The sequence below is a fragment of the Scleropages formosus genome, chromosome 10 (assembly GCF_900964775.1).
Source record: "Scleropages formosus chromosome 10, fSclFor1.1, whole genome shotgun sequence".
In the NCBI taxonomy this organism is placed as follows: domain Eukaryota; kingdom Metazoa; phylum Chordata; class Actinopteri; order Osteoglossiformes; family Osteoglossidae; genus Scleropages; species Scleropages formosus.
The window spans coordinates 6,608,987-6,635,916 of NC_041815.1; the positions used below are offsets into that span (position 1 = coordinate 6,608,987).

The 26,930-nt window shown below is 41.8% G+C and overlaps 1 protein-coding gene and 1 long non-coding RNA gene across 3 annotated transcripts in view; one reads left to right on the top strand and one right to left on the bottom strand.

Moving 5' to 3' along the window:
• Positions 1 to 5,235: 5,235 nt before the first annotated feature.
• Positions 5,236 to 26,930, top strand: part of gab2 (GRB2-associated binding protein 2) — a 47,390-nt gene continuing 25,695 nt past the window's right edge. For both annotated transcript variants that reach the window (XM_018763594.2, XM_018763602.2), the window contains exon 1: positions 5,236 to 6,023. In XM_018763594.2, the coding sequence (XP_018619110.1) occupies positions 5,952 to 6,023 (72 nt within the window). In that variant the 5' untranslated portion in view covers positions 5,236 to 5,951. The remainder of the gene's footprint in view (positions 6,024 to 26,930) is intronic.
• Positions 5,949 to 7,711, bottom strand: LOC108941106 (uncharacterized). Its single transcript, XR_001966608.2, has 3 exons — positions 7,374 to 7,711; positions 6,941 to 7,086; positions 5,949 to 6,011 (listed from the first exon to the last, which is right to left on the bottom strand). It is a non-coding gene; the product is annotated as an uncharacterized LOC108941106 (long non-coding RNA).

The window sequence follows — 26,930 nt, forward strand, 5'->3', positions numbered from 1 at the left end:
TTCTCCGCACATAACACTGTGCACATTTACCAAAAAGTTCAACTTTTGTCTCATCTGTCCAAGGAACATTGTTCCAGTAGTGTTGTCAAACACCCAGCTAGTCTGTTATCAAGTGCAAGAAATGCCTACAGATCCTTAGCTGTCACCCTAGGGTTCTTTGCTTAGGAATTCTATGACATGCCCTTGCACTGATCTTTGTAGGGTGCCCACTACTAGGCAGAATAACAATGATGCTACATTTCTAAACAATACTCCTCTTCTGAGGCCCTCCAAAATCTATTTTTGGGCAGTGTTGTTCTTCAACAGAATTCTGTCATGAAGAATGGGTCAGCAAAGCTGTGATTTTGATATGTCAGGCAAGGCCAAACCCACACCTGAATTGATTGTAACACTTGCATCATTGATTGGAATACCTGACTCCAGTTAATCTATTTTGAAGATGTCATTGTCCTAGAGCTTCCCATATTTTTTAGTCAGTGATGTTGATGTGTTGATTGTTAAACATTTACATTTATTCATTTAGCAGACTCTTCTCTCCAAAGTGACGTATATCTCACAGAAAACACAAGGGCATTAAGTAAGCAAAAAGGGAGACTTAGATGCAGATACATGATTCTTAAGCACAGTTAGTTTGTTTTTTTTCCACCATACCATTAAAACCATTGGTTCTATAAACAATTAAACAAGACTGTCTTTATTTATTTTTACAGCTTATTTGAAGATCTGCTCACATTTTAGAAGACATTCCTGAAGAAATCCAGATAATCCCAGAGTTTTTTCTCACAGCTGTAAGTCTCAAAGTTTTTGATCCAAGTGATATTATAACATATTGACTTAAGCACAGCATTATTTACTCATGTAACAGGTGTGCTCAGAAACAATGTATAATCAAACATACTCTGAAGCCTCTTGTCCCAAGTGGGGTCACAGCAAACCGGAGCATAGCCCAGCAACACAGGGCGCAAGGCTGGAGGAGGAGAGGACACACCCAGGACGGGATGCCAGTCATCACAAGGTACCCCAAGCAGAACTCGAACCCTAGACACACCGGAGAGCGGGACCTGGCCAAGCTCACTGCGCCACCGCACAATGTATAATGCTGTTATTTATTAGTATTATTATCTAGTGTTTCACTGGCACCATCATATATGCAAATCACAAGTCTAGACACACTACATTAAATTCACTACACTTTATACAGCACAGCAATATACTACACTCACAAGCCTGCTGGTAATTTGGATAAATCAATTCACTTCAAACACATGTCTTTGGATTGTAGAAGGAAACCCATATGAACATATGGAGAATATGCAAACTCCACACACATGGAGCCAGATCCTAATCCATATCAGAACCCACAGTCTAGGAGATGTGAAGCACCACTGCTAGCTGCTAAACCACCGTGCTGTGCATGTTACGTCTGTACACTAAGCTGTTTAAAATGACTTACCCATTTACATAGCTGGGTCATTTTTATTGGAGCAAATCAGAGTAAGTATTTTTGCTCAGAGCTACTGAAGTAGGATCCAAACCTGGGTCTTTCATGTGCAGGACTATGGTTCTCACCACTACACTGCCTGCTGGCCCACATGTATTTTATATCCAAAACACAACAGTTACACTTCTTCGTCATTTCAGGTCTTTAGTCAATATTGATGTCTTCACAGTTGATTTGCTAAAAAAATGTTTATTCACAAAAGACTGACTTTTCATGATGTTTTATGCATTTGCCCTATCACCTACATTCAACAGAATTACCTATATTCAGTTCACCCAATTTACATAAATCTGCATGTTGGATGAACCTCAGTCGGCAGAATCATTAGAAGGTAAAACGAGTTTTATTAAACCTGACATGACTGACTTGACCTATTAATTTAAAGTGTCAAAATGATCTATGGAAGCCGCTCTTATTTTGATTAATTATCCAGTTGCCTTTCTGACTACTAGCTGCCAGGAGTCAATAAGATGTTTGAGGCTATGCTTAATTTCCAGTAAATGCTCTTTCCTGAAGTTGTTAATGTTGCTGCACACACCACTGGACCAACTTCCGCATGAACTCAGCAAAAGACTATCTTGAAACAATCTGCTAAACGAATAAATATAAATGTAAATGACACAACCTCTTAGCAATGCACTAAAAAGACTGTCGCAAGTTTCACTGTAGCTTGCAATTCAGCCATGTGCTGGCTGGGTATTATGTGTAACTCCAAATCAAGTGTAAGCCCGAAAAAAACCCTAAAGTAAATTTTCACCTTGCATCTTCTGAAAAACTGTTAATCGTGATTAACTAAATTTGAAAATGTTTCTTTTTTTACATTATTGAGTGACATTTGTGAATACTGAATGGAATATTAAAACATACTGTACACTGGGAATATTTTGTAAAAACTGTGAAAGTGTTCTTCGAATATATACATTTAAGCATCAATTAAAATTAGTTATATATTGTAAGTTCTACTCAAATTCACATTTTTTTCAGTGTGAAGATAACTTGCAAATGAACCTTAAGGTCATTTGTTCCATTCAAAGGTTTCAACGATAAATACTGTCAAAATCCCTACTGCTTACAAATACACACACACACACACAGTTTCAGAACCGCTTGTCCCATACGGGGTCGCAGAGAACCGGAGCCTACCCGGCAACACACGGCGTAAGGCCGGAGGGGGAGGGGACACACCCAGGACGAGACGCCAGTCTGTCGCAAGGCACCCCAAGCGGGACTCGAACCCCAGGCCCACTGAAGAGCAGGACCAGGTCCAACCCACTGTGCCACCGCGCCCCCCCGCTTACAAATATATCTGTATATTTAGAAATAACAAAACTTTATAAGCTTAAATCCCTTTTAATGTAATTAATTTAAGTCTATATCATACACTTCTACATTTTGTTTGCCAATTGCATTGTATATAATTCTTATAAACACACTGGATACGTATATGTGTGTATGGGTGTGTGTGTGTGTGTGTGTGCGCTCTCACATATAAACACTGATACAGGCTAAATGGATATACCATTAGGTGCCACTTACTCCAGGATCTTTTCGGTGAAGGAGCCCACTGTGTGAATGCTGATGGCTCCTGTCCTCCTACGTGTGTCTCCCACCAAGACTGATCTTCGGCTGATCTCCCCTAACACTGCTATCAAAGGGGATTTCAGCACTGCTCCGCTTCCCACTGATCTCTCTTAACTGTCAGTGAGTGAGAAGCCTGTAGATGGACTAGTCAACATCACTCTTTTCCAGCCTCTTTTATCTTCTCTTTCAGCACCTACCAGCCATGGCTTCCTGCTCTTTTTTGTTCAGGATTGTCATCGCCATCGCTCTATTTTCACAGTATCTGAGCATTAAAAATTTAGAGATACTAATGAATTCATTCTCCGTTTCTCCATGTGTCTTAGAAACAACAGTGGAATAAATTACTTCATTTGTTAAGAATGCTTTATTATTATCATTATTACTAAATCACTAACTGCTTTATCCCAGGCTATTTATGCTGTTACATGATCAGTTTCACTGTGATTTACCCGTTTATACAGTATGGTATTTTTGCTTGTCAGTTCAGAGTAAGAACACTGGAAACAGGAGGGCTATTCAGACCAAGAACCGTCAGATTTACCTGCTTTTTACTGATATCCTGGGGGTCCAGGTGGATCAGTATTCCTCTGTATTTCATTTAGGCACAAGTTTGATTGCAAAACCTTGTGGTTACTCCATACACAGTTCTGCATTGCAAAGTTAGGATGGAAAAAAAAGAAATTCTTTTTTTTTTCTTGTATCATACTTGGACTGGAATAGGTTTGACAACATAGCACTTATAACTCATTAACTGTAAAACTGATAGAGGTTGTTTGATTGTTTCTCAGCACCACCCCAGTATGAGAAGTGTGACTGAATGGTGCTGAAGGTACTTTGCCCATGATCATAGCAACATAATCATTATTACTTGTTACACACTGGCTTACAATTGTTACTTTCTAGAATGCCCAGGAGGGGTGGGCAACCACTGGCCCGTGGACCCCCAGAGGTTTTTTCTCCCTCAACTTTCAGTTGGGAGTTTTTGTTCCTTTCCCCCATGGCCAGTACGCATACTTATAGCTCTATACAAGTACTTTATTATGGTAGCCATTAGTCGGCTGTCTTATTTGTTTGTATCTGTTTTTCTTGCCTTATGTCTGTGTTAAAGAGCTCTGTGTCACTGCGTGAGAAGAGCGCTCTATAAAAATAAATTGAATTGAACTGAATTGAATGAGGGGGGTGCGGTAGCACAGTGGGTTGGACCAGGTACTCCTCTTCAGTGGGTCTGGGGTTCGAGTCCCGCTTGGGGTGCCCTGCGACAGACTGGCGTCCCGTCCTGGCTGTGTCCCCTCCCCCCCGGCCTTACACCCTGTGTTGCCGGGTAGGCTCCGGTTCCCCGCGACCCTGTATGGGCCAAGCGGTTCAGAAAATGTGTGTGTGAATTGAATGATCTCTTAAGCTAATGTATAAATGTTCATGCACCATAACTTTGAGATCATACCTGGATCAATCCTTTACTTGGCTACTCCTATAATGTAACCTCAATGTTTATATGTATCTCAAAAAAAAAAAAAAAAAAAAAAAAAATTGGAAGGGAATCTTGGATATTCTGGTAAAGTTTTATGCAGCTACTCGTGTGATGAACATTGGTTCATATGGTGGAGAGAAACAAACTGCACTTAAGAATCACGCGCCTGCATGTATCTATTTCTACCTAATGTAATGCACAAATTGTGTTTTATGTAAGATGTACGTCGCTTTAGAGAAAAGCGCCTGCTAAATGAATAAATGCAAAAGTAAATGCTGATGTTGTCCACCAGGTGGCGCGGTCACTCGTGCTGTTGGAGCGCGTTGAACCGGAGGAGCGCAGAGTTTGTCCACTCCGCACGCAGCCCGGGAACCCGCGCAGTGGGTGCAAGAAGTGCGTGTCGCGGGGCTTGTTGGGCTCCTTTGTCGGTGATGGTGGCAGATGAACAAATCATGCTGCGAATCGATGCTCTTCCCTTTTCTGGCGACCAAACGTGTTGGGGAGAAAAGAGAAAAACAAGAAATGCGCTGTACTTTTCGATCACTTTCACTTTCCGATACCCTCTGTATTATACTGCGGGCCCCCGCGCGCACACACACACTCACTACAACTGACGATTACCACTTTCAGTTCTTATTAAAAAAAAACGATTTTATTTTTAACATCTTATCGCGGTTTAGTCTACATTTTTTTTTAAAAATGTGAATTCTAATTCGCCCTCTTTTTCCTTAATTTATTGTGTACATACACATTTACACGTTGATAATCCAATCTTTAGTTTAATACACTCCGAATCAATCGATGCAGTAAGAATATATTATACCGCGCTGTAAAAAATGGGGTGTATTACTGGAAAGTTGGACATGTAAACCAGCGTAGCGCACCCGGGACTAAAGAGCCAGCTAACATGGTAAACATTTTCAAACGACAACGTGAACGTTACGTTTCGGTAACATAGTAAAGAGCGTGTGAGTGTGACCGGGAGCGCGGTAAAAAGGCGATGATGAGACGAAGTGGAGGTGCCGTGTCGTGTGTGTCACGGGCTCGGACACAGCGCGTGTGTGAGTGAGTCCATCCCTCAGCGCCGTGGGCGTGGTGTGGAACGGGACACAAACAGCCGCACCGCCGGGGACCGCGCACTTCCTCCTCCTCCTCCTCCTCCTCCTCCAGCAGCCCGCAGCGCGCGGGGCTCCTCTCTCTGCTCCGCGTGCCCGTGGATGCCGCGAGGGGAGCGACCACCCACACGGGACGAACCCGGCCGACGCAGCGCTCGCGTGTCGGTAGATGGGGGACGGGCGCGCGGCCGACGCCGGGAACAGAACAGAAGCGCGTTCACGGTGCGGGCTGGACGCCGCGCCGACGGTTGATGCTCCGGCTGGAAGCGTCTGAGAGCCCAGAGCCATGAGCGGAGGGGAGATCATCTGCCAGGGGTGGCTGAGGAAGTCCCCGCCGGAGAAGAAGCTGCGCAGATATGTGAGTGTCATTCATTACAGCGCCGCGGGACGGGACAACACAACACACAACACAACGCCGGCCGGGGCATCTCGTGCTTTCCCTGCCCTTTTACGCTCCGACACTTATTACTGAAGAAATGTCACTCTGCTAGAAATGAAACATATCACATTACGGAGAGTGTGTGTGCTGTACACACCACAGGTAGTACATGTGATGTGGTATAATAATGTAGTATACATGTTACAGGCATAGATCGGCGCAGCGCAGCTGCTGGGGGGATGTGTGTGTCCCGCTCACTATTTGTGTGTAACTATAGTGACCGCTGTTATTATAATTTACTGACTCTGTATTATTAATACCTGAACAGGTGTCTGGCTCTGCGGCTACAGCATGTATGTATATGCATATATACATATACAGCTATGTATATGTATATCACACTATACACTATGTATATATACATATACAGCTATATGTATACAGCTATGTATGTATATCACTATACACGTACGCATAATGCGCGGTACGTTATAGTGTGATATACACATATACAAACACATTGATACTGTATGTACCCTATATATATATACACAGTATATGTGTGTGTATATATATATTTTTATATATATATATATATATATATATATATATATATACACACACACACACACACACACACACACATATATATATATATATATATATATATATATATATATATATATATATATATATATAGCGCTCTGCCTGGAAGATGTGGGTCAAGTGAGACGTGTGTGGGAGTGTGTTTTGGTGCAAGCAGGTGTTTCCCAGTTAAATGAAACCAGGCAATGTCTGGTTGGGACAGGTTGTGTGTGTGTGTGTTTTTTTCTTTTTTTTTTTAAACAGTTAATGTTATTAATGAGTTGTGCGTAGAGGGATTTTGAAACGCTTACCGTCTTTGTTCAGCAGTTACTGGTCAGTGCTCTGGTTTGGGATTGTTCTACAGGATGTTTATTGTGCAGTGCTGTCCTGGGGCTGGATCTGCGCCCTGCGGTGGGTCGTTTGTTTTATGGCTCCTTCACAGCAGTGCGGCTGATGGCTGAGAAATGCACAGATATACCAGTGTGTACATGCGGAATACAGAATTGCAGCATAACTGAAATGGAATAAAAAGACAAAACATGGAAAAGAAGAGCACAGGGTTGTAGAGAAGGGTGTGTGTGTGTGGGGATTGTGACAGATCATAAATGACCCATGCGACACTTATGAAATAATGCTTGACTAAACTGGCACGGAGGATGTGGCATTTTATGTGTTATATGGCATGCGGCATGGGCTCTTAAAATTAATTAAATTAACAGGTTAATCCATTATAAATGCACTTACAAATTAACGGTTGCCTGGGGATTTTCGTCCTCAAAAATTCCGCAAATCTGTCCTTGAATTAGCAACAGTGAAGGCAAAGAGCTGAAAGCGCATTTGCTGCGTGGTTACTGTATTATTAATTCTTTTCTCCTCCTCCCCCGTCGCGTGTGATTTCCACGAGTCGCTGAGACTGCGGTGTCAGTGACGTCACTGTCATGACGTCGACCGCCGTACCACTCACGCCATCTTTTCTTCTAATTAAGCAGTTTTTGCACCAGTAGCAGTGGCGTTCACCGGTTCTTCCTGGGTTTCTTTCTCAATATACGATGAAAGACAAGAAAAAGTCGCTTTCTGACAGCTTGTTTAGTAGGAACTCAACTGTGCAGGTGTTCCATCTACAGTTGTTTATAACTTAAATGAAAAAATAACCATGCCGCATGCGAAACTGTCAGCTCTCCAATATTATAACGCATTATAACGGTACAAAGACGCCGGTCTGGATGCAAGAAAAGACAATTAAAGCAAAGATGGAAATACATTTGTCGGTAAATATCATTTTGGCTGCCATGGCTTACGTAGATTTACGTCATCGCCGCGCCACTTTGAGCGCCAGATAAGAGGATATGGTGCCAGTGGGGGCGGAGTGATCCGTTTACATCCAGTGTAAAAAGTACAGAGGCGGAAGAGGACACGTTTCATTTTTTTTTCTTTTTACCATCTTTGCTTGAGGGGTTTTACCAGCATCGAAAATGGCTCACTTTCTACTTCTGCACTGTCACTCCATAGAATAGATACTTTTCATATATTTGCTTTTTTTTAATTAAAAGATTCTTACTTTTTAACTGTGACATTGTGCATAATAGTTTTATTTATTAAAAACGTTGATTTACTGTGTTGGTGTTATTTGTGCTCTCATTGAGGGTTGCAGACATACGGCTCTTTCTCAGTGAAAAGTTATATTTTAATCATTGTTTATCAGCATAGCTAATACCACGGTAATCCTGGAAAATAGATGTAGTCAACAAGTGTAAATAAGCTTATTTATTCATTTATGTGGAAATAAAGCACTTAATAAAGGTGCGTTTCACTAATTGCCGTATCACTGTGCACAATCTGTCTGAGCAGACCTGTGTATCGTAGCTCATGAACTTTTATTTAATGCAGTTTGCCAAATGAGACACAGAATAACTTAGTTCTCTGAAAGTGCAGCCCATTCACACTGGTGTATGCGGTTATCACAGTTACGGGTTCCTGTTTTCTTCTGATATCAACATCAGAAGTGTGAAAAGAGGACCTCGCAGGCCGTGGCGTATTTCATTTTACGAGATACGGTCGCTGAGGCTGAGTATTGGGAGAAGACCATTTTCGGGAAAATATCCAATTTCTTCTGCTTACCTAAGCCTGAAATTAATATTCTGTAATGTGTCAGTTGCATATTTTAGATAGACATTTGTTTTGTGGCACCAAAGCGTTTAACATCCAGAGACAGTATGGACCTCAGTGATAACCAAACGGGTGCGTGCAGAAGTGTCACGTTCAGAGAATAGGTCCACTTTGTATTTCCCTTCTTCATGGCATTGCATAGTTCAAGCACACGCACGCACGCACACACGCGCACAGTCTGAAACCGCTCATCCCAAGCAGGGTTGCACCGGACCGGAGCCTAACCCGGGAACACAGAGGGCAAAGCTGAATGGGGAGGGGACACACCCAGGATGGGATGCCAATCTGTCACAAAGCACCCCTAGTGGGTTGGATAGTGTAGTGGTTAGAGCACTTGCCTTTGGACCCAGAGGTTGGAGGTGTGAGCCTCACCTCCAGCTGTAGTACCCTTGAGCAAAGTACTTACCCTGAGTTGTTCTAATAAGATTAGCTAGTTGTGTGAATTATTAAATAATTGTAAGTTGCTTTGGAGAAAAGTCAGCTAAATGTAAGTGGGACTTGAACCCCCGACCTACTGGAGAGTAGGACCCAGCTGAACTCTCTGTGCCACTGCATCCCATACATTAAATTTTGGTTCAAACACACTGTCTGAAACCACTTGTCCCAGGTGGGGTGGGTCACAGCAAGCCAGAGCCTAACCCAGCAACACAGGTCTTAAGGCTGGAGGGGGAGGGGACGCACCCAGGACAGAACACCAGTCCATTGCAAGGCACCCCAAGCAGGGCTCGAACCCCAGACTCACCGGAGAGCAGGACCTGGGCAAACCCACTGCACCACCGTACCCCCCCAGAAATGAGTCAATGATGTGTCAGTTGCAGTAATATAGAGAAATTCCACAGCGCTCTTTGTGTGCGTATGATTTTCTTCAAAAGATATTTGTTTTGAACAAGTTAAGACAAGGTGACCTTTGACAATCAAATGTAAATGTCTTCTGTGCTCAAGGGGAAAGTGAGAACAAGCAGCAGCCCTACCGTAAGTCTAATGCCTGTGCTGCGGGCCCTTATTAGGGGCGTTTCATCCTCATGCACAGCTCATATTCTTGTCCCAAGCATGCAATACTTATTCTCCAGCTGCAGCTTTCACAGTGTTGTGAAATAAAATTACAGCTCCAGTCCATTTGTTTTTTTTTTTTTTTTCCCCCAAAAGAACGATGTGTTTTGCATCAATGTCTATTCATGTTTATTGCTTGGAAAAGTGGACTGAGATAAGAGAGAGAAATGAGCAAATTTTGGTTTGCTCAGTAATAAATAACGTTACACGTCGAGCCTTTCTAAAATGTGTCTCAAAATAGCTGCCATCCAGTGCAACTAATTCGAGTGCAAAGAAACAGCAAGTCAGAAGCCCAAGATCTCCCCAACCTTTTCTTCTCAAAGACCCTGCTGTTTTCACTTCCGAAGCCTGTTTTGATCTTTCATCCTTCTCTCGGCTGTCCCTGCACAGTCCATTCGGGGTCTGGACCTGCCATCGCTGCAGCAAAAATGTGTCTGTTTTCAGCAGAAAACAACAACTCTAAGGTATCTCCATCAAGCATTTGCCATAAAGCCGTGGCATAGACACGCCGGGTCGTGCATTTGCGCTCGCTCCATGTGTAAGCCACGTTAAAAGAATCAGAGACGCAGCCATTAGATTGCACAATTGGACTGTGTGTGTGAGGTGTGTCAGGTTACTCCCCACCTCTTTCTACCATAGAAGCACAGACATCGCTTCAGACACAAATCTCTGTATTATCTATCGCTACATACCAGACAGATCATATCACTGCAGAGGCTGCTGCATCGTCTCCTCACGTTGGTGTCGGTGAGCTCATGGGGGATGGGGCTCATCGCAGGACCTTGTCCTTGTTCTAGCCTGTCCTCACACCCCATGTTTCGTGTTGCATCGCTGATGCGCAGAGGTGGGCATACTGTATGTCTGAGAAGAGGTCAGGCAATGCCAGCCTCACATGAGCTAGACAAGTTTCTCGTCATCTCACAGCTACACAAAAGAGAAGCTCCACATATGTAAACAGAGGGTTACACGTGGTGGCCTTAAGTGAAATGCATGTGCAGCATTGCAGTTGAGCACCGAATTATTAATTGAACACAAATTATATAGGCAACTTGTAATATGTTTTGTTGAAAATATTGTGCAATGAAATAGTACCGAATCTGTCGACTTCAAGGAAAGAAAGGAACGACTTTAAAGTAAAACTGCAGTATATGTTGTGGATATTTTGTAGATATCTGACACATACATTTGTTTACGTTGCAGAAGCTTTTCTCCAAAGCAACTTCCAATGAACTCTATGATCTATGTAGTGTTACTATCAGCCCACACACCTTATTCACCGCCGTGACTTACACTGCTAGATAGACTACTTACACTGGGCCACTCATCCATACATCAGTGGAACACACTCTCTCTGTCACTCACACACTATGGGGGAACCTGAGCAGCATGTCTTTGGACTGTGGGAGGAAACCAGAGCACCCAGAGGAAACCCATGTCTGCAAAGAACATGCAAACTCCACACAGACTGAGCAGGGATCGAACCCACGTTCTCTCGCACCACCCAGGCACTGTGAGACAGCAGCACTACACACACGCACGCACGCACACACACACACAGAGGCAGCAACCCTGCCGTAAGTCTAATGCCAACCCCCCCCATACATATCATTATATATTATACATAATGTAATATATATTACATATTATATATATTATATAGCGGGGGGGGGGGGGGGGGGGGGGGGCGCAGTGGCGCTCTCTGGTGTGTCTGGGGTTCGAGTCCTGCTTGTGGTGCCTTGCGACAGACTGACATCCCCTCCTGGGTGTGTCCTCTCCCCCTCCAGCCTTGCGCCCTCTGTGGCTGGGTTAGACTCCAGTTCGCCGTGACCCCCACTTGGGATGAGCTGCTTCAGACAATATGTGTGTGTGTGTGTGTGTCTGTGTGTGTGTATTATATAGCATAGCATATATATATATATATATGTATGTATGTATAGCATTTTTTGTTCTTGGTATTGGTGCATTCACTTCCCCTGTCTCTGAGTTCATAATGTGGTTAGATGGACAGGTTGAGATCATGCTGACTTCTTTTCAGGTCTCCTGACCATATCATTGACTTCTCCCATCTGTCGATGGCGCTGCTTGTGAAAACACCGCGTTTGTCTCTGTGGGAAATGTTCAGCTTCGTTTCTACCCAAACACGTCTCATGTATGTGGAACCCGACTCATGTCACTTTTTAATCCTCACCCTAAAATCATAATATTTCAGTGTTTATATATAAATGTTGGGAATAAACGCTATTTGACTTGGGGGGGGTGCCCGCTTATGATTTCACTCATTAAAATTCCAGCTTCCCAAATTCAGTTTATTTTATGGTGTCAGTTGGCAAGGCCTGGAAGAAGGAGCAACAATACTTCAGCTCTATTTAAGTACCAGCAGTTTGTTCATTTTGTGGCAGAACATCAAAATATTTTTTTAAAAAGATAAAAGCTTGTTTAGTCCAAGCAGATAACAGAAGACATGAAAACCACTAACATTTTCATAATTTCTTCTCATAAATGTCTTGTGATGCAAGGTTACATTGGCCTGTTTATTTTAGCTGATGTGAGGAACTTTAAAATCTTGATTGTTCTAAAAAGGAATCTGCAAAGGATTCTCGACAAAATAGTTTATAACAGTGTTTATAATGGCTGGAATCGTGTGATGCCGAAAGGGCAGATTATAGGGTTTTGCCGAATATAACCCTAGATGAATTTCCTAAACCTCCGTTGCTTAAGCGTCCGACATCAATGATCAAAGTAACTCCGAAGAAAAGCTTAATTTCTTTGCATGTAAAATTTCTTTGCGGTGACTGTCTCGATAAAAAATAGTTTTCTTAGCAAGTATTTACAGAAGCACAGGTAAAAAGGAAGCTACCAAGAAGAGGTTTGGTGGACCACATCACCTTTTTTTTAGTCAGTGTTTAAGTGGCAGCGGCTTCAAGGAAATTTTTTTTCTTCTCATTTCCAAGAGATGCACTGGTGCCTTTCGTAATACAGACATACGATAACCTGCCTAGTTTCAAGGAAATAGCTTCTATTTTTTTCCAAGAGAGTGTCTAAGCTCGCTAGACCATTGACATACATAAGCCAAGACACGGTCACATGCTGCATATGCTATTACACACATTTACCCTCAGTTAAAAGCCACATCCCGGGTGACACATATTCTTCCTTACAGTGTGGTGTAGGTTAACCTTGTAGCATCCCAAGTTACCACCAACATCTTTCCTAGATTTTTTTTTTTTTTTTTTTTTTTTTTAAGTAGAGAGGCTGAAGAGTGCAACTGAAACATGGAGGGAGGATTGCAAGCGAGCCATCCGTTGGATCCTGCCTTCCCAAGGAGACAAAGGTCTAGCTGAGATTCCGTTTCTGTGCAGAGTCGCCAGCCTTTTGCTCCAGCTCTCGGCTCTGCTTTATGCCAGAGACCCCGTGTTAACTGCCGTGACCAGTGCCTTTGTTACAGCTGCATCCTACAATGTGACCTGAACCCCTTGGCTGACACAGGGCATCCCCAACAGACAGATAAATTCTTTTTAATGAAGGCTGCTTCAGGGCTGTCAGCCTCTCCCCTCCACCCTTAGAAAACAGCAGAGGGCTGTTAAATACAATTAGTCAGACGGCCTGGTGGTGACCTGCCATTACTGGGTAATATTATGATTGGTAGTGGCTGCATTGAGATTTATATTTTCGCCGTAGACACCACTACCGTGCCTTCCCCAAGACGATGATGTCATTTGTTCAAGACATGGAACTGCATGTTAAATCCAATTCATTTAGATTTTTCTCTTTATCTCATTCTGCCATTAGTGGGCTCATATAGTGTAGTATTGTATAGCTTGAACTAATTTCTATTCCTCATGAATTGTGCATTGTAGACAATGTTCATGTAACATTCGGTTTCTTGGTTTACTTTTTACTTTCTCACATTTCCTTACCATTTCAGTGTGTCAGCGAAAAAAAATACTTTTATGCTGTTGTTCATCTGGACTTGGAAATGGACAGTTTGTTCTTAACAGTTTCCTGGAACCTTGAAGAAAACCACAGAACAGTCATGCTAATTATATCCGAACCCCTGCGTTTTCCTCACAGTGTATTGGCTCTGAGTGACTGACTCAAATTGGACGTAAATCATTATAGTGACAAGGGCTTGATTAAATGCACCCCGCTTGGCACGTCTCCTTTGATGGAAGTAACAGTCGCCTCCAGTGGGATCTACAGTAGCCAAAGAGAAGCCCACACAATAACCTCCAATATGAATTTGATCCCTCAAATGCAGTTAAATTCTTTTACACAAAGAGAACTTCTTAAACCCTGTTTTACATCCATCATTGGCACAGGAACATAAACAAAGGTAGTTACTCTTGATGCACGTAAACAAGCTCGTAGCCTAGCAACTGCTGATTTGCATGTTTTAGGTCACATGAAGCTCACCCTTTTAAATTGTATTTGAGTTCATCCCACACCACCATCGCCACCTGGAACTTCTTTGGAAAGGCTCCTTTGCAAACTTCTAGTGTAGCTCTAATTTGCATGTGTCAAGTGCAGTAGGGAAATGCTGTTAGCAGGACACTTTCTGCTCTTGGTTTCTTATTGAAAAATAACCTGTGAGACAACTGTCACTTGCTCAACCACAAAACCTCAAAAATTCTGTTGATAATTCAAGTATATTGGTGTCAAAAACTGTGCCAGAGTGATTGTGGTTGTGTGTGTAATTTTTTTTTGTCTGGAAATACATCTGTTCCTGTGGAAATGTTCTGTAATTGTTAGTTCTCTAATGAAGAACATTTAAAGGTCCAGGAATACACTCATGCTAAGTTAAAATTGACATGAGGGAAACCATGGGAAACATCACAAGGGCTGTTCACAAGTCTCGAGACAACAGAAGAGGATTTATCCCTTCTTATTCCTTAGAATTGAGGATGGAAGTAACAGTAATTTTGTAATGAGTTAACTGTTATTAACTGGTTTAAAGTCAATTAGTTGCTCCAAAAAAGGGGATTGCATGACCACCACCTGTCCAGAAAACCAGAAATTTAAAAAAAAAAGTGCATATGCTGAATTACATTAACTGAAAAATATTTAAAAGATACCACAGCAGAACAAATCCTGTACAACAAGTTTTAATTCCAGTTAGTGCAAAATTCCATATGTCATGAATGTGCTTGTTTTTTGATGAAGTCCATATCCAGAAGTCAAATTCTGTATTTCAATCCGATCAAAGATATGGAGAAAACAAAAATTTGCAGTGCAATGTCAAGAGATATGGGTGATAATTTGGGAATATCCATAGATTTGAATCATATGAAAATATGCACCCTTCTTAGTATATACAGGCTGAAAAATATAATTGTTTTTAATGATTTATTTCCTCTCAGAAGTTTGCTATTCTCATTTAATTGAGTAAAGCTTTTACAGCACTGAGGATAGCTGAATAGCATGAAACAATTAAATGTGTTCATTTAGTATTTTTGCCAAATTTAAAACTTCAATTTACTGCATATAGTGATTTGCCAACATGCTGACAGCACCAGAAATAGACCCTTTATAATAGGCATAAAGTGTGGCTTTATAGCCCATACAATGTTTTATATTGCTTTCTGAGATGTACGTTGCATCGGAGAGAAACATCTGGTAAATCAATAACTGTAAATGCAAGTGTAATAATATCAATGATAAGGATTGTAAACATGTTTGTGGGCTGATCTTCTAATTACCATATATAGGAGTTTTTTGTTTACGTATATTTGCTTAGCAGATGGGGGGTGCGGTGGCGCAGTGGGTTGGGCCAGGTCCTCCTCTCCGGTGGGCCTGGGGTTCGAGTCCCGCTTGGGGTGCCTTGTGGCGGACTGGCGTCCCGTCCTGGGTGTGTCCCCTCCCCCTCCGGCCTTACGCCCTGTGTTGCCGGGTAGGTTCCGGTTCCCCACGACCCCGTATGGGACCAGCGGTTCAGAAAATGTGTGTGTGCTTAGCAGATGCTTTTCTCCAAAGCAACTTACAAGGAGCACTATGTGGTGTTACTAGCCCACACACCTTATTCACCAAGGTGTCTTACACTGCTAGATACACTACTTACAATGAGTCACTCATCCATACATCAATGGAACATACTCTCTCTGTGACTCTCACACACTATGGGGAACCTGAACAGCATGTCTTTGGACTGTGGGAGGAAACCCACACAGAACCTGCAAACTCCACATAGACTGAGCAGGGATCAAACCCACATTCTCTCACACCACACAGGTGCTGTGAGACAGCAGCACTACTCACTGTGCCACCATGCCACCTGTGAATTTTGAATTTACATATCAACCTAGCATAGTGCAATGTTCAATGAGAAGGTGTTTAAGTAGCTCATTGACCATCATACTGGCAGTTAACAACCTGCTGCTATTTATGACGTCGGGGTGCATCGGTAGTTATTTGTGAAATGTGCTACATTTTCATGTTATTTTTTGGTTTACTTCCAGTATAAGCTATTGGAAACAATAGACTAATGACTCGTTTCATATTGTATTGAAGATGCATAAAGAGAAAAAATTGGATTGACTTGGCTGTTAATACAGTTCATTCAAGACTAACAATCATGAGTCCGAAAATGATTTACATCCTTACTTATTAGCTGGGAGCACCCTATCTGGAGGCACAAACGTTGCAGATACGCACTTGCTAAACAGAAGCCGCTGCAAAGTCTCCCCTACAAAAATTTCCTTAACATAGTGTACTACATACTTAGCACTTTGCATGTATTAAGAAGTTCTTCTCCAACCGCAGCTTCTTCTTCCTAACAAGGCAGTTGCCACTATGCAGAAATACTGGAATGTTATGTGTTTCTGCGCAGCGTACAGTAAGACGTATGTGTGAAGCTCAAAGACTTTTTGTGGTCTAAACCCAGAGGATTCTGATGTTCACAGTTCATTGCAATGACTGCTCAGCAACACTGACTGACAGAGCCATAACTAGCAAAGTGTTCAGATTTCTTCGAATCGGATTTAACATGCAGTTCCATGTCTTGAATAAATGACATCATCATCTTGGGGAAGGCAAGGTAGTGGTATATACCCTATGTGATCTGCTGGACCTGCTCAGGTGATTTGTTATAGAGGGACTGCCCATGTCCCTATAGTGTGGATCCTTTAAGTACTGTGTTCTGATGTCCTGCATTATCAAGTATAAAACATGAACAGCAAGCAGAGTTTGCTTGTTTTTTTTACAGTTATTTTTGTGACAAGGGGGGCGCAGTGGCGCAGTGGGTTGGACCACAGTCCTGCTTTCCGGTGGGTCTGGGGTTCGAGTCCCGCTTGGGGTGCCTTGCGACGGACTGGCGTCCCGTCCTGGGTGTGTCCCCTCCCCCTCCGGCCTTGCGCCCTGAGTTGCCGGGTTAGGCTCCGGTTCCCCCGTGACCCCGTATGGGACAAGCGGTTCTGAAAATGTGTGTGTGTGTATTTTTGTGACAGATACTTTACAGGCTCTTTTTGGGATCTGCTGAAAGGAAATGAATGTCTGGTAATTTTTTTCCTGATTATTTATAGCATTGATCATCTCTACGTGACAATGCCACTGTTCTGATTCTGATTCTTATTTCATGGCTGGGAAAACACTGAAGAGCATTAGTGAACGTGAAAAACCAACACGCACCTCCTGTCTCTTTGTGTCGCTTCTAAACCGACAAAATCTTGCGATTTCTAGATAAAGCATCAGCATGTATAAGCATTATTTTTTAAGTCACCTTTTCATCATCTTTATTACTAACTGAAAAAAAGCCTGGATGTCCTTCAGAATGAACCGTAGTATTAAACATTCTTCCAAGACAATGTGTACTGTAGCTACACAGATAGCACAAGAACAATGCTGGAAAGATTTCTGACTGCTGATAACTTCCTTTGTTAGCCAAACCGTCCAAACGCTCCCTGGTTGAATTAAATTTAATTCCTTCCTAGACGAGAGAAAAAAAGTTAGGAGATTATTCTTTAACTTGCTCGAAAGCTTTTGGTTAACTATAAATGCTCATCACTGCCAATCATGGATGCGTTCATTGCTTTTTTATAAAAGTAATTTGTCACATTCTTTGCTGTACACTGTTGGGGGGGATTACTCTCAATAGCTCAATGAATTAAGCTTGATCAAGATTGCGGTTACATTTGTCAAAGGCAGGCTCTATCTTCAAGCCTATTGAATGAGGCTGCAATGAATTTAATTGCAGGTGCCTTTCCCAAGCAAACATGGAGCCCGTTCACATTTTTCTTTTTAATAATTCCTGAAATGCAGTCAGATTTGTAAGCCATCTGCATCTCAAATATTTAACATTTTCTTTGATAAAGCTTGGGGAAGGGGATTGAATAAATGTGTTATAACCAGAGCAGGAAAGATTCTCTAAAGGTTTTCCTGTGTGAAAGCCCCACACTACTCTGCCCAACATGTTCTGTTTGCTGTGTATTTATAGTCTCCATCAGTGGTCCTCACTGGCCCTTAGTCATTGTCCTTCTGGGGACAAGTTCTGTATTTCTCACTGTAGGTCAGATGTTTAGTTATGCTACTTGTTGAAGGCAAGTAACTAATTGCGGAAATCAAATAGTGTTATGCATGACTGGGAAAAAAACACCTACAGGACACGTTGCCGTAAGGACTCACTGAGGACCACTCGTGTATCCTTGAATACCCTTATTCTGGCCTCCACGAAAGAGACTGTGTGGGAGAAAAGAACCGGACAGAGCTGGACTCTTATCTTGGCACTTTTTACTTCCCAGCAGAGGGCTGTTCAGAATCTCTGTTGTGACGGTTTGGAAACCCTAGCTGTTTATTGTAACCAGCAGCAAGATGTTTGTTCATCTGTTGGTCACGGATTCCGAAAGTTTGTCCCCGTTGAGTTCTTTTTCTTTAATTTTGTCTTTATTCTTTTTTTTTTTTAAAGTTTTTTCATGGTTTTCATGGTTTGTTTAAAGGGCTTTAGGTACATGGGTCTGAGCCATTCTTGGCTTTTCTGTATCTGGATAAAAGCAGCAGTAATAAAAAAAAGATTTTACAATGCTGCATTTCAAGAAAGACATTTTTTTTTTTTTTTTACATGACTACTTGAGAAATTATTTTTTGTGCTGTAAAAGTAGCTGTTTCTTGTGTTGTACTTTGAAAATGAGCTGATGAGCTGAGAGCCCTTTGTAAACTTCCAAATACGTCAGGGCAGTTGCACTGTGGGAGAGCAGTGTGCAGTTTATTTAACCTTCTTTTGACATAAACGGATGGCACCAGTGTATACACAGTGAGGTGACACCTGCGCTGTTCTGAGGCCCCAGGGTAGGGAACCCCCAGCTGGATCCGCTTCTGACGATAGCCCAGCTGCAGTGGTTTAACTTAGCACGTATGGATCCTCCTTGGCCTTTTTTCCCTAAAGAGGAAATGCAAATGAAATGCATGTCTTGTGTCAACCATCACAAAGCAGAACCTTCTCTTACCTCAGGTGACAAATAAGAAATGATGCTGGTGATAGCACATATCTCCAAAGAACATAAATGGTTTGCTGATGGGTTCCTCATCTTGTTAACCAAATATGTCTTCTTGAACCAGGGATTCTTGATGGTCTTATCATGAGAATTTCAGGATGGATGGATGGATGGATGGATGGATGGATGGATGGATGGATGGAACCAATTTAGAGCTGTACATCTTAACAGAAATAGCTTTTGGCTCATATGTTACAATATTCTGGAACTTCAGTTATTTTTCACAGGGAAATAGCAAGGTGTCAAAAGGAGCAACTGTAAGAAGATACTTCTGTCTTTTTGTTAAATGTTGGTGTCTACAGAGACATTCCTAGGATGTACAGGGTCTGTTCTGGACTTCAATATGTAACAAAGCAACCTCAGCATATTCATTGTAGATGCTGGATGGCCTCAACAAAACAAACATTCCCATTCAGGCTTAATCAGTATCACGATGGTAGTTACTAAGTCTCTAAATCAACTCAGGTTTTCTCAATCAAGTTAGGAGCACATTCTCCTAGAAAGGTGGGGTCTAACAGAGTCTAAAAATGAGCAAATTAGAGCAGCCTACTTTAACTCTGAAGAACAGTCAGTTTTATTTAATTGGTTTAAAGTATTAAAAGCCATAATAAATGCTAAAAATATTATGGTCACCACTGCCAATCCTTCAGAAGATGGCTGGGGGAATTGCATCATGAAGACGCTGATGCACATTGAAGTTATTCTTTGAATTTTTAAGGGCTTATGCAAAATATATGTGGAAAACGTCAAAATTATAGCCATAATGATTTACACCATTCTCTTTATTTGCGTTACTTTTCATATTATTTTGACTCTGGCTCCAACTCCAAACCCATTGGTGTGGACGAAGACCAAGCAGAAAACATTATGTTTATACAAAAGAAATAAGAAGAAGAAGTAAGAAATTTTTAAAACACAAAAATATCCCCGATCCTTCACTCTTTGGATGGCAGTGATAGCGCAAGGCAATATAAAACTGATGACAGTGCAACTTAATATACCAAGCCTCGTGCTCAGTAAGCTTAATAGGGATGTGTATGCAGCCTATTGAAGCGATTATTGTGAGGAATCCTATGAAAGAATAAACCCGTGACCGGCTATCGTATGCAGTACCTAATGCCATCAGTTACTGAGCCATATTGTTAAAACCAACTACCTGTTAATTCATAAAGGGTTTAGTAGGCTGCACATTCAAATGGCCAGGAATCAAGTCACCAAGGAGTTGTACAGGGGAAAGGAAAGTCTGGTGAATCAAAGATGCTTAAAGATGCTTAATGTCTCTATTAGAACACAACGATGCCAGTTGTTTCGTAGAAACAAAAGGCTGTGCACACATTCTGCAGAAGACTGAGCGCACAGCAATGGTGGCTTGCTTTATCAACATAAGGCACAAGGAGCTTGTATAAATATGCAGCTCTGAACAACGATTTTATGTGGAGAAAGGCTGAGATTTTTTTTTTACCTTCTCCTCATTGGGGTGAAAAAATATACACAGAATGTTATAAACATATAACACTACGTACTGTGGGAAATTTAGATGAATGAACTGAATTAAAAAGTACGTTTTCAGTGTGGTTTTTTTTTTTAATTGCCTTGTGTTTAGAGGATTTGCCTTCTTATTTATTACTGTAATTCACTTAAAATTGCATTAAAGGTTGCTTTTTTAGGGGAGATTTTAAATAGAGTTATCAAATATCCAAGTACCAAGTGCTATGGTTTTTTTCTAGGAAAAGTGCCATCATGTTTTCTTTCAAGTCTGATTGGTCAAGAGGCAGTGCTTGGAAAAGCTTGAAGGTGTTTCAGCTCAGGCAGTGACGGGTAGCTCAGTTTTTTGAGTGCCTTCCTGATCTTCGGGGTAGGCTGGAGTGACATGGTGCGTCAGTGGATCATGCATACGCAGGCAAACACTGCGGAGGAGCATGCGTGTTCACTGCACACACTCTTTGTCGTGCGAACATCAAAGCCATCGTTGCCTCGGAGGGGAGTTGGCCCTGTCATACAGAACCGGTTAGCTCTTTGGCAGCAGTGAGCCTTGTATGAGTGGAAAAATCAACAATGATTCCTATATAACTGTGCTGTTAGCAAATACACAGCATTGATTTGCATACCGCATTTTTCAAGCAATATAGTTATTTTTATGACACTAGATATGCAAGACCGTAATGATCCTGCCTTAATTTTAGCAGGCCAATGGCAAACTTTACCTCTGTTTACCTCAGTGCCCATTGTCTTAGCCAACAAGTGTCAACAAGTCTTTCATTTACTTTTTCAGTGACAAATCTTTCCACTTGTGTTTGTTTTAAGCTATAACATGGACATAGTAATAATATGGGCATAGTAATAGAATACAAGTATGACACCTATTATAAGTTTTTTTTATTTCTTCAATTACAGTGATTATAAGACAGTGTGGCAGTAGGTAATTTGTTCTGTGCTATTACAACACCATGTCCAGTAAGACCATGTTTGTCAGTTAAAACCCATTCATTAAAAATTTCTCTTAGGGTTTATTCTATCCTGTGGGCGGTATGGAAAACAAATTTTTAAAGCAGTCATATAACATCTTGCATCACTGTTCATATACACAGAAATCTTTTCAGAGGAATTTCTTATGAAACAGCCATTTGTTAAATACTCTTCGGTTCCTGGAAAGCAAGTTGTTGTGAGGCATCCCATTTATTGAAAATGGCTGCTTATGGAAAAATTATGTGAGAATTCCAGCTATTCTGCTCAAGGGAAGAAATTAGTCATCCTAGGTTCCTTGTTTTCATCAGAGAAGATAAGGGCATATGAAGATGGAGCCTATATTACAGACAAACATTTTCTGTCTCTAAGTGTTAAGCAAATTTTATATTAGCAGAAAAGACAAATTGGTGAGATAGAGGAAACGGTTTAGATATTCAAAGTGAAGTATGATCATGAAAAATTAGTACTCTGTTCATTATTGGGGGGGGGGGCGGGGGTGTGCAGTGGCGTGGTAGCGTGGCAGGCTTGGCCTGTGCCTGCCCTGTGTCTGCCCTCTGGTGGGTCTGGGGTTCAAGTCCTGCTTGGAGTGCCTTGCAATGGACTGGCATCCTGTCCTGGGTGTGTCCCCTCCCACTCGTGCTCTTCGCTGCTGGGCTTGGCCGCAGTTCATTGTGACCTGCTTGGGGCAAGCAGTGTGTGTGTGTGTGTGTGTGTGTTCATCTTCAGTAATAACAATCACTCAGTTCTTTAAAAACAAGGTTTTTTTTTTTTTTTCTCTTTTCAATGATGGCACAAAGAAACAAAGAGAAAGGATAGTCCTGTTGAAATTACATGTGCTTTTCATTTGGTTCGTTTGTTTGTCCGTACAGAATGAGAGTGCAATTCAGCACCACCTGTGCAACAAGGCACGCATGTCAAGCAGGCAAATTAAATTCTAAACAGGTCAAAGTCATGTAAACCAGGCTATTGTCATGCCAGGCATGTCAAAAACTCATGTCATGGTGTTTGTCACCCTGATCTGCTGGAACCAGGTAGATGGGGATGAGTGCTGTGTGATGAGTGTAAGGGATGCAGCTTTCACTTGGTACCAGTGGAGAGAGTGGTGATGGGAGTCGAAAGGGGCTCAGATACTAAACATTGCCATTTGCACAGAGAATGAGCTGGACTGTGCTGTGAGTGCCCGAGAACAGGTAATGGGCTCTTGTGGGAACACCACTTGGCTATAAGTGTGTCGGCAGAGTGGGAAACAAATTGCCCTGTAGAGTGCATGTTCGCGGAAATGTACCCAAATTGGATCGTCATTTGTGCTGGGTTGCATTGCTTCAAGACCCCAAGTTCTCAGTGACATGGAGGAAACCCTGTTCATTAGTTGAGTAGGTGCATCAGAGTACTTGGATGTAGTCGGGAGGGAAATGAAGAGCCAGAGAGGAACACCATGAAAGGACAGGGGAGATGGCCTCCAGTGCATGTGCCAGATACTGGCAGTGTACCATGGTGGACCAAACAGAACTGGAAGCAGCCCGACCTCCTGACCTACATCTATACCGAGAGTTACGGGGACACCCTCGAGACAGAGCTGGCCTGTAAACTACCACAACAGTATGCAAAGTGGTTCTCAAATGGTGTGCCAGTCCCAAAGGGATTCCTCACAGAGTACAGAAACAAGGGACTAATAATCTGAGGCACTTGGAATAGGGCTACCTGATATTAAAGCGTATTGATGTTATCTTATTTAAAATGTATTTTTGCTGTTTCCATGAATTTGAAATTAATCATCTCTTTTTGTCTTCAGCAACATAAATTCTAAAAGAAATTCCATCGAGGGGGTGCGGTGGTGCGGTGGGTTTGACCGGGTCCTGCTCTCCAGTAGGTTTGGGGTTCAAGTCCTGCTTGGGGTGCCTTGCCATGGACTGGCCTCCCATCCTGGGTGTGTCCCCTTCCCCTCCAGCCTTGTGCCCTGTGTTGCCGGGTTAGGCTCCGGTTCCCTGCAACCTTGCACGGGACAAGCGGTTTCAGACTGTGTATGTGTGTGTGAAATTCCATCGTAATTATTTTAGAAATGGGTAATCTGTCATACTGGATCTCCCTATAGAGCTAATTGGAATAAAATTTATTTGTATTAATTAATTGTATTGTTGTGTGAAATCTTTAATAACTTCAGTGTTTAATAATGGTTATTTTTGCAGAGTGCTTCAGGAGTGGTTTGGGTCCACCACCTGGCAAAAAAAATAGTGATCTAGAGGAAAATGAGGAGAAAGCAGTGAAACTGCTGTAGTGTGTAATGATCTGTGAGGAAGGGTTGTAGGCATCTGCTCCAGCTCTGAGCAGGTCACATCAGCAGAGGTTCAGGAGCAGGAGCGCATTTACCACATCTCTTCAGGGAGTTGGCCATTGATGTGCATCCAGTCCCTACAGGATGCCTGGCCTCACTCTCTATTTGCTTAGCATGTTTGCCTATCTGTGTGTAAAAACGTTTTGACTGTGGGCGATCTCTTGTTGGCAATGCATAAAGCTGCTCACTCTGTTTTACTCCTTACTAAAAAGAACTTTGTATAATTACTATAATTAATGGAAGGGTGCCAGCATAAATAATAATTCTTGCCCTGTGTATGAAATGGCAGCGCTCAACAATATCACATTTTTCAGTTTGATAGCAGTACTTACAGAAAAGTGCAAACCAGTGTTTTTGTCTCTTAAAAGATTGCGCAAGAAACCGATTAATATAACAGGCCGGTTATCAGTTCTAAGACAGTACATGCTCTTGCTTTTCATAAAGATGTAATTAGCCGTCACTCCCTAGCAAACAGGATTAGATGATAAATGCATCATATATAATACATAAATCAGACATCGCTGTTGAAATGTAAACAATATAAGGTGTATCCACTATAAACCAGAAATTTGCTAACTGAAGTACCTTGCTAAAGGGCAGGGGTAAGGTTTACTATGTCTTTGCGACGCTTGCTAGATCTAAATTTAATGTCATTTGTGCATTTGTGTCAAAAATTCTCTTAAATAAACTTGTATACTCATCTGTTTACTGCATTGGCTTTGAATATATCCACATGCTGTCTATAGGTCTTTTCTCTGGGCCGTATCTGTCTCCGGCCGCATGAGGAAATTTGTTTGCTGAATTATCAACACCTATCTATGGAATACTGCTGCACAAAATCTTTAATATACACAATAACATGAATTTTTAATGCAGTTTTTAATGGCCTATGCACACATCTGAGCCTCCCAGTATTATGGAAGGCCGATTAATTATGTATGTGTAAAGTGGCACATATGATATGGATTGATCTCTCAAAGGCAAATATTGGTTGATAATATTGATGAGATGAATATTGTTCTAGCTGTATACTATGTGGCTCATGAATTATATATATATACAGTATATATCTATATACATATATATATATATATATATATATATATATATATATACTGTTTATCAAAACAAAGAAAAAACCATTTGATTCTTCATCAGATTATGAGACATGCACATTGAGATTGCAAAGTATTTTATCTTAACGGCGCTTTACCTGTTGTGATATTTTCTCTTATGTTGGTATTTTGTAGACTTGAAGGAACACAGATGCTTCATGGGTAGTTGTATTGTACAGCTAGGGTTGTGGATTTGAACCCAGCCCTACCTCTGCATGGGTGTTGCCTACATGTTACACGCAGCAGTTGGGTTGAACGTAGCCCTCAGTTTCACCAAACACTAAAAACACTGATATTATGATAAGAAGGGAGCTCTGTTAGAAAATGGCTATACAGTCTCGTTTTTCTTTTCACTTGGCTGGAAAGCTAGACAAATGGAAGTAATTTCAACAAGGCAATATAAAACTGAAATACGAAACCCGGAGAAAACTGCTGGATAATGGAAGACAAAAAAGCTCGCCTGCACCTTCCATAGCAAGCCATTCTTTTCACCCACTATCTTGTCATGCAAACCAGCCATTAGCAAAAGAAAAAAAACCTTTTTAAATTCCTTGTACATAACCATTTTGTTATTGCCAAAAATGTGTTTTATATATATTGTATTTTTTTTTTTAAACGATAGTAATGGAAAAATTAATTTTGACTGCAGCCTGGGTGTTACCAAAGATTAAAAACATTAAAATATGCTTTGTTTAATGCAAAAGTCTTTTTGATTTGTAGAGCAAAATTTCTGTTGCATAATTCTGCTCTCGTGCTGGCAAGGATGGCGGCTGTTTTTGAGGGACGTGTTTTTCAGTTTCGTTTCAGCGGAACTCATAACCGAGGTGAAATAAAAGCATCGTGAAGGCAGTGAAGGCCCTGCCCACATCGGGGGGCTGCAAGTTCTACTCAGTGATCCTGTTCTGTCCTTTTCATGCTATATTTGTTATAACAAATAAAGTGTAAACAACTTGCTGCTTGCGCTCTTGCACTTTTGTAGTGGGACTGCTGTCTCCCCACACACACGCACATTTTCAGAACCGCTTGTCCCATATGGGGTCACGGAGCCTACCCGGTAACACAGGGAATAAGGCCAGAGGGGGAGGGGACACACCCAGGACAGGACACCAGTCTACCGCAAGGCACCCCAAGCAGGACTCGAACCCCAGACCTGCTGGAGAGCAGGACCCGGTCCAACCCACTGCGCCACCGCGCCCCCCTGGCACTGTCTCACCATTGATATAGAATTTAATCATACATTTAGGATGTGGATTATATTGTTATTTTGTTATAAATTATTCATCTGTATGGACTAACAGATCATGGAATAGCAGAAATAAGGACAGTTGTGTCGTCATAGGATTTGACCCATTCACTGGACTTCTTTTTGCGATCAGAAGCAGGGCTCTAAATATTCCAAGCCAGGAGTTACAAGCAGGGTCACACTGACCTCAGGATTCCTGAAAATAGTTTTAGTTGTATGAATCCTGCAGAAAAGTGCCATCTATGAGAGTATAGTCCAGCAAACTGAACTACTTGCTTGTCCTCACTAAGGAGGCCTTTAAAGTGCAAGACGTTCTTGTCTGTAGTGTGTGTCTGTGTGTGTGTGTGTGTGTGTGTGTGTGTGTGTGTGTGTGTGTGTGTGTGTGTCTGTGTGTCTGTGTATACTGCAGCTGGGATAATTTCAAAGATCTCCTGTGTGTTTCTGGGGTGC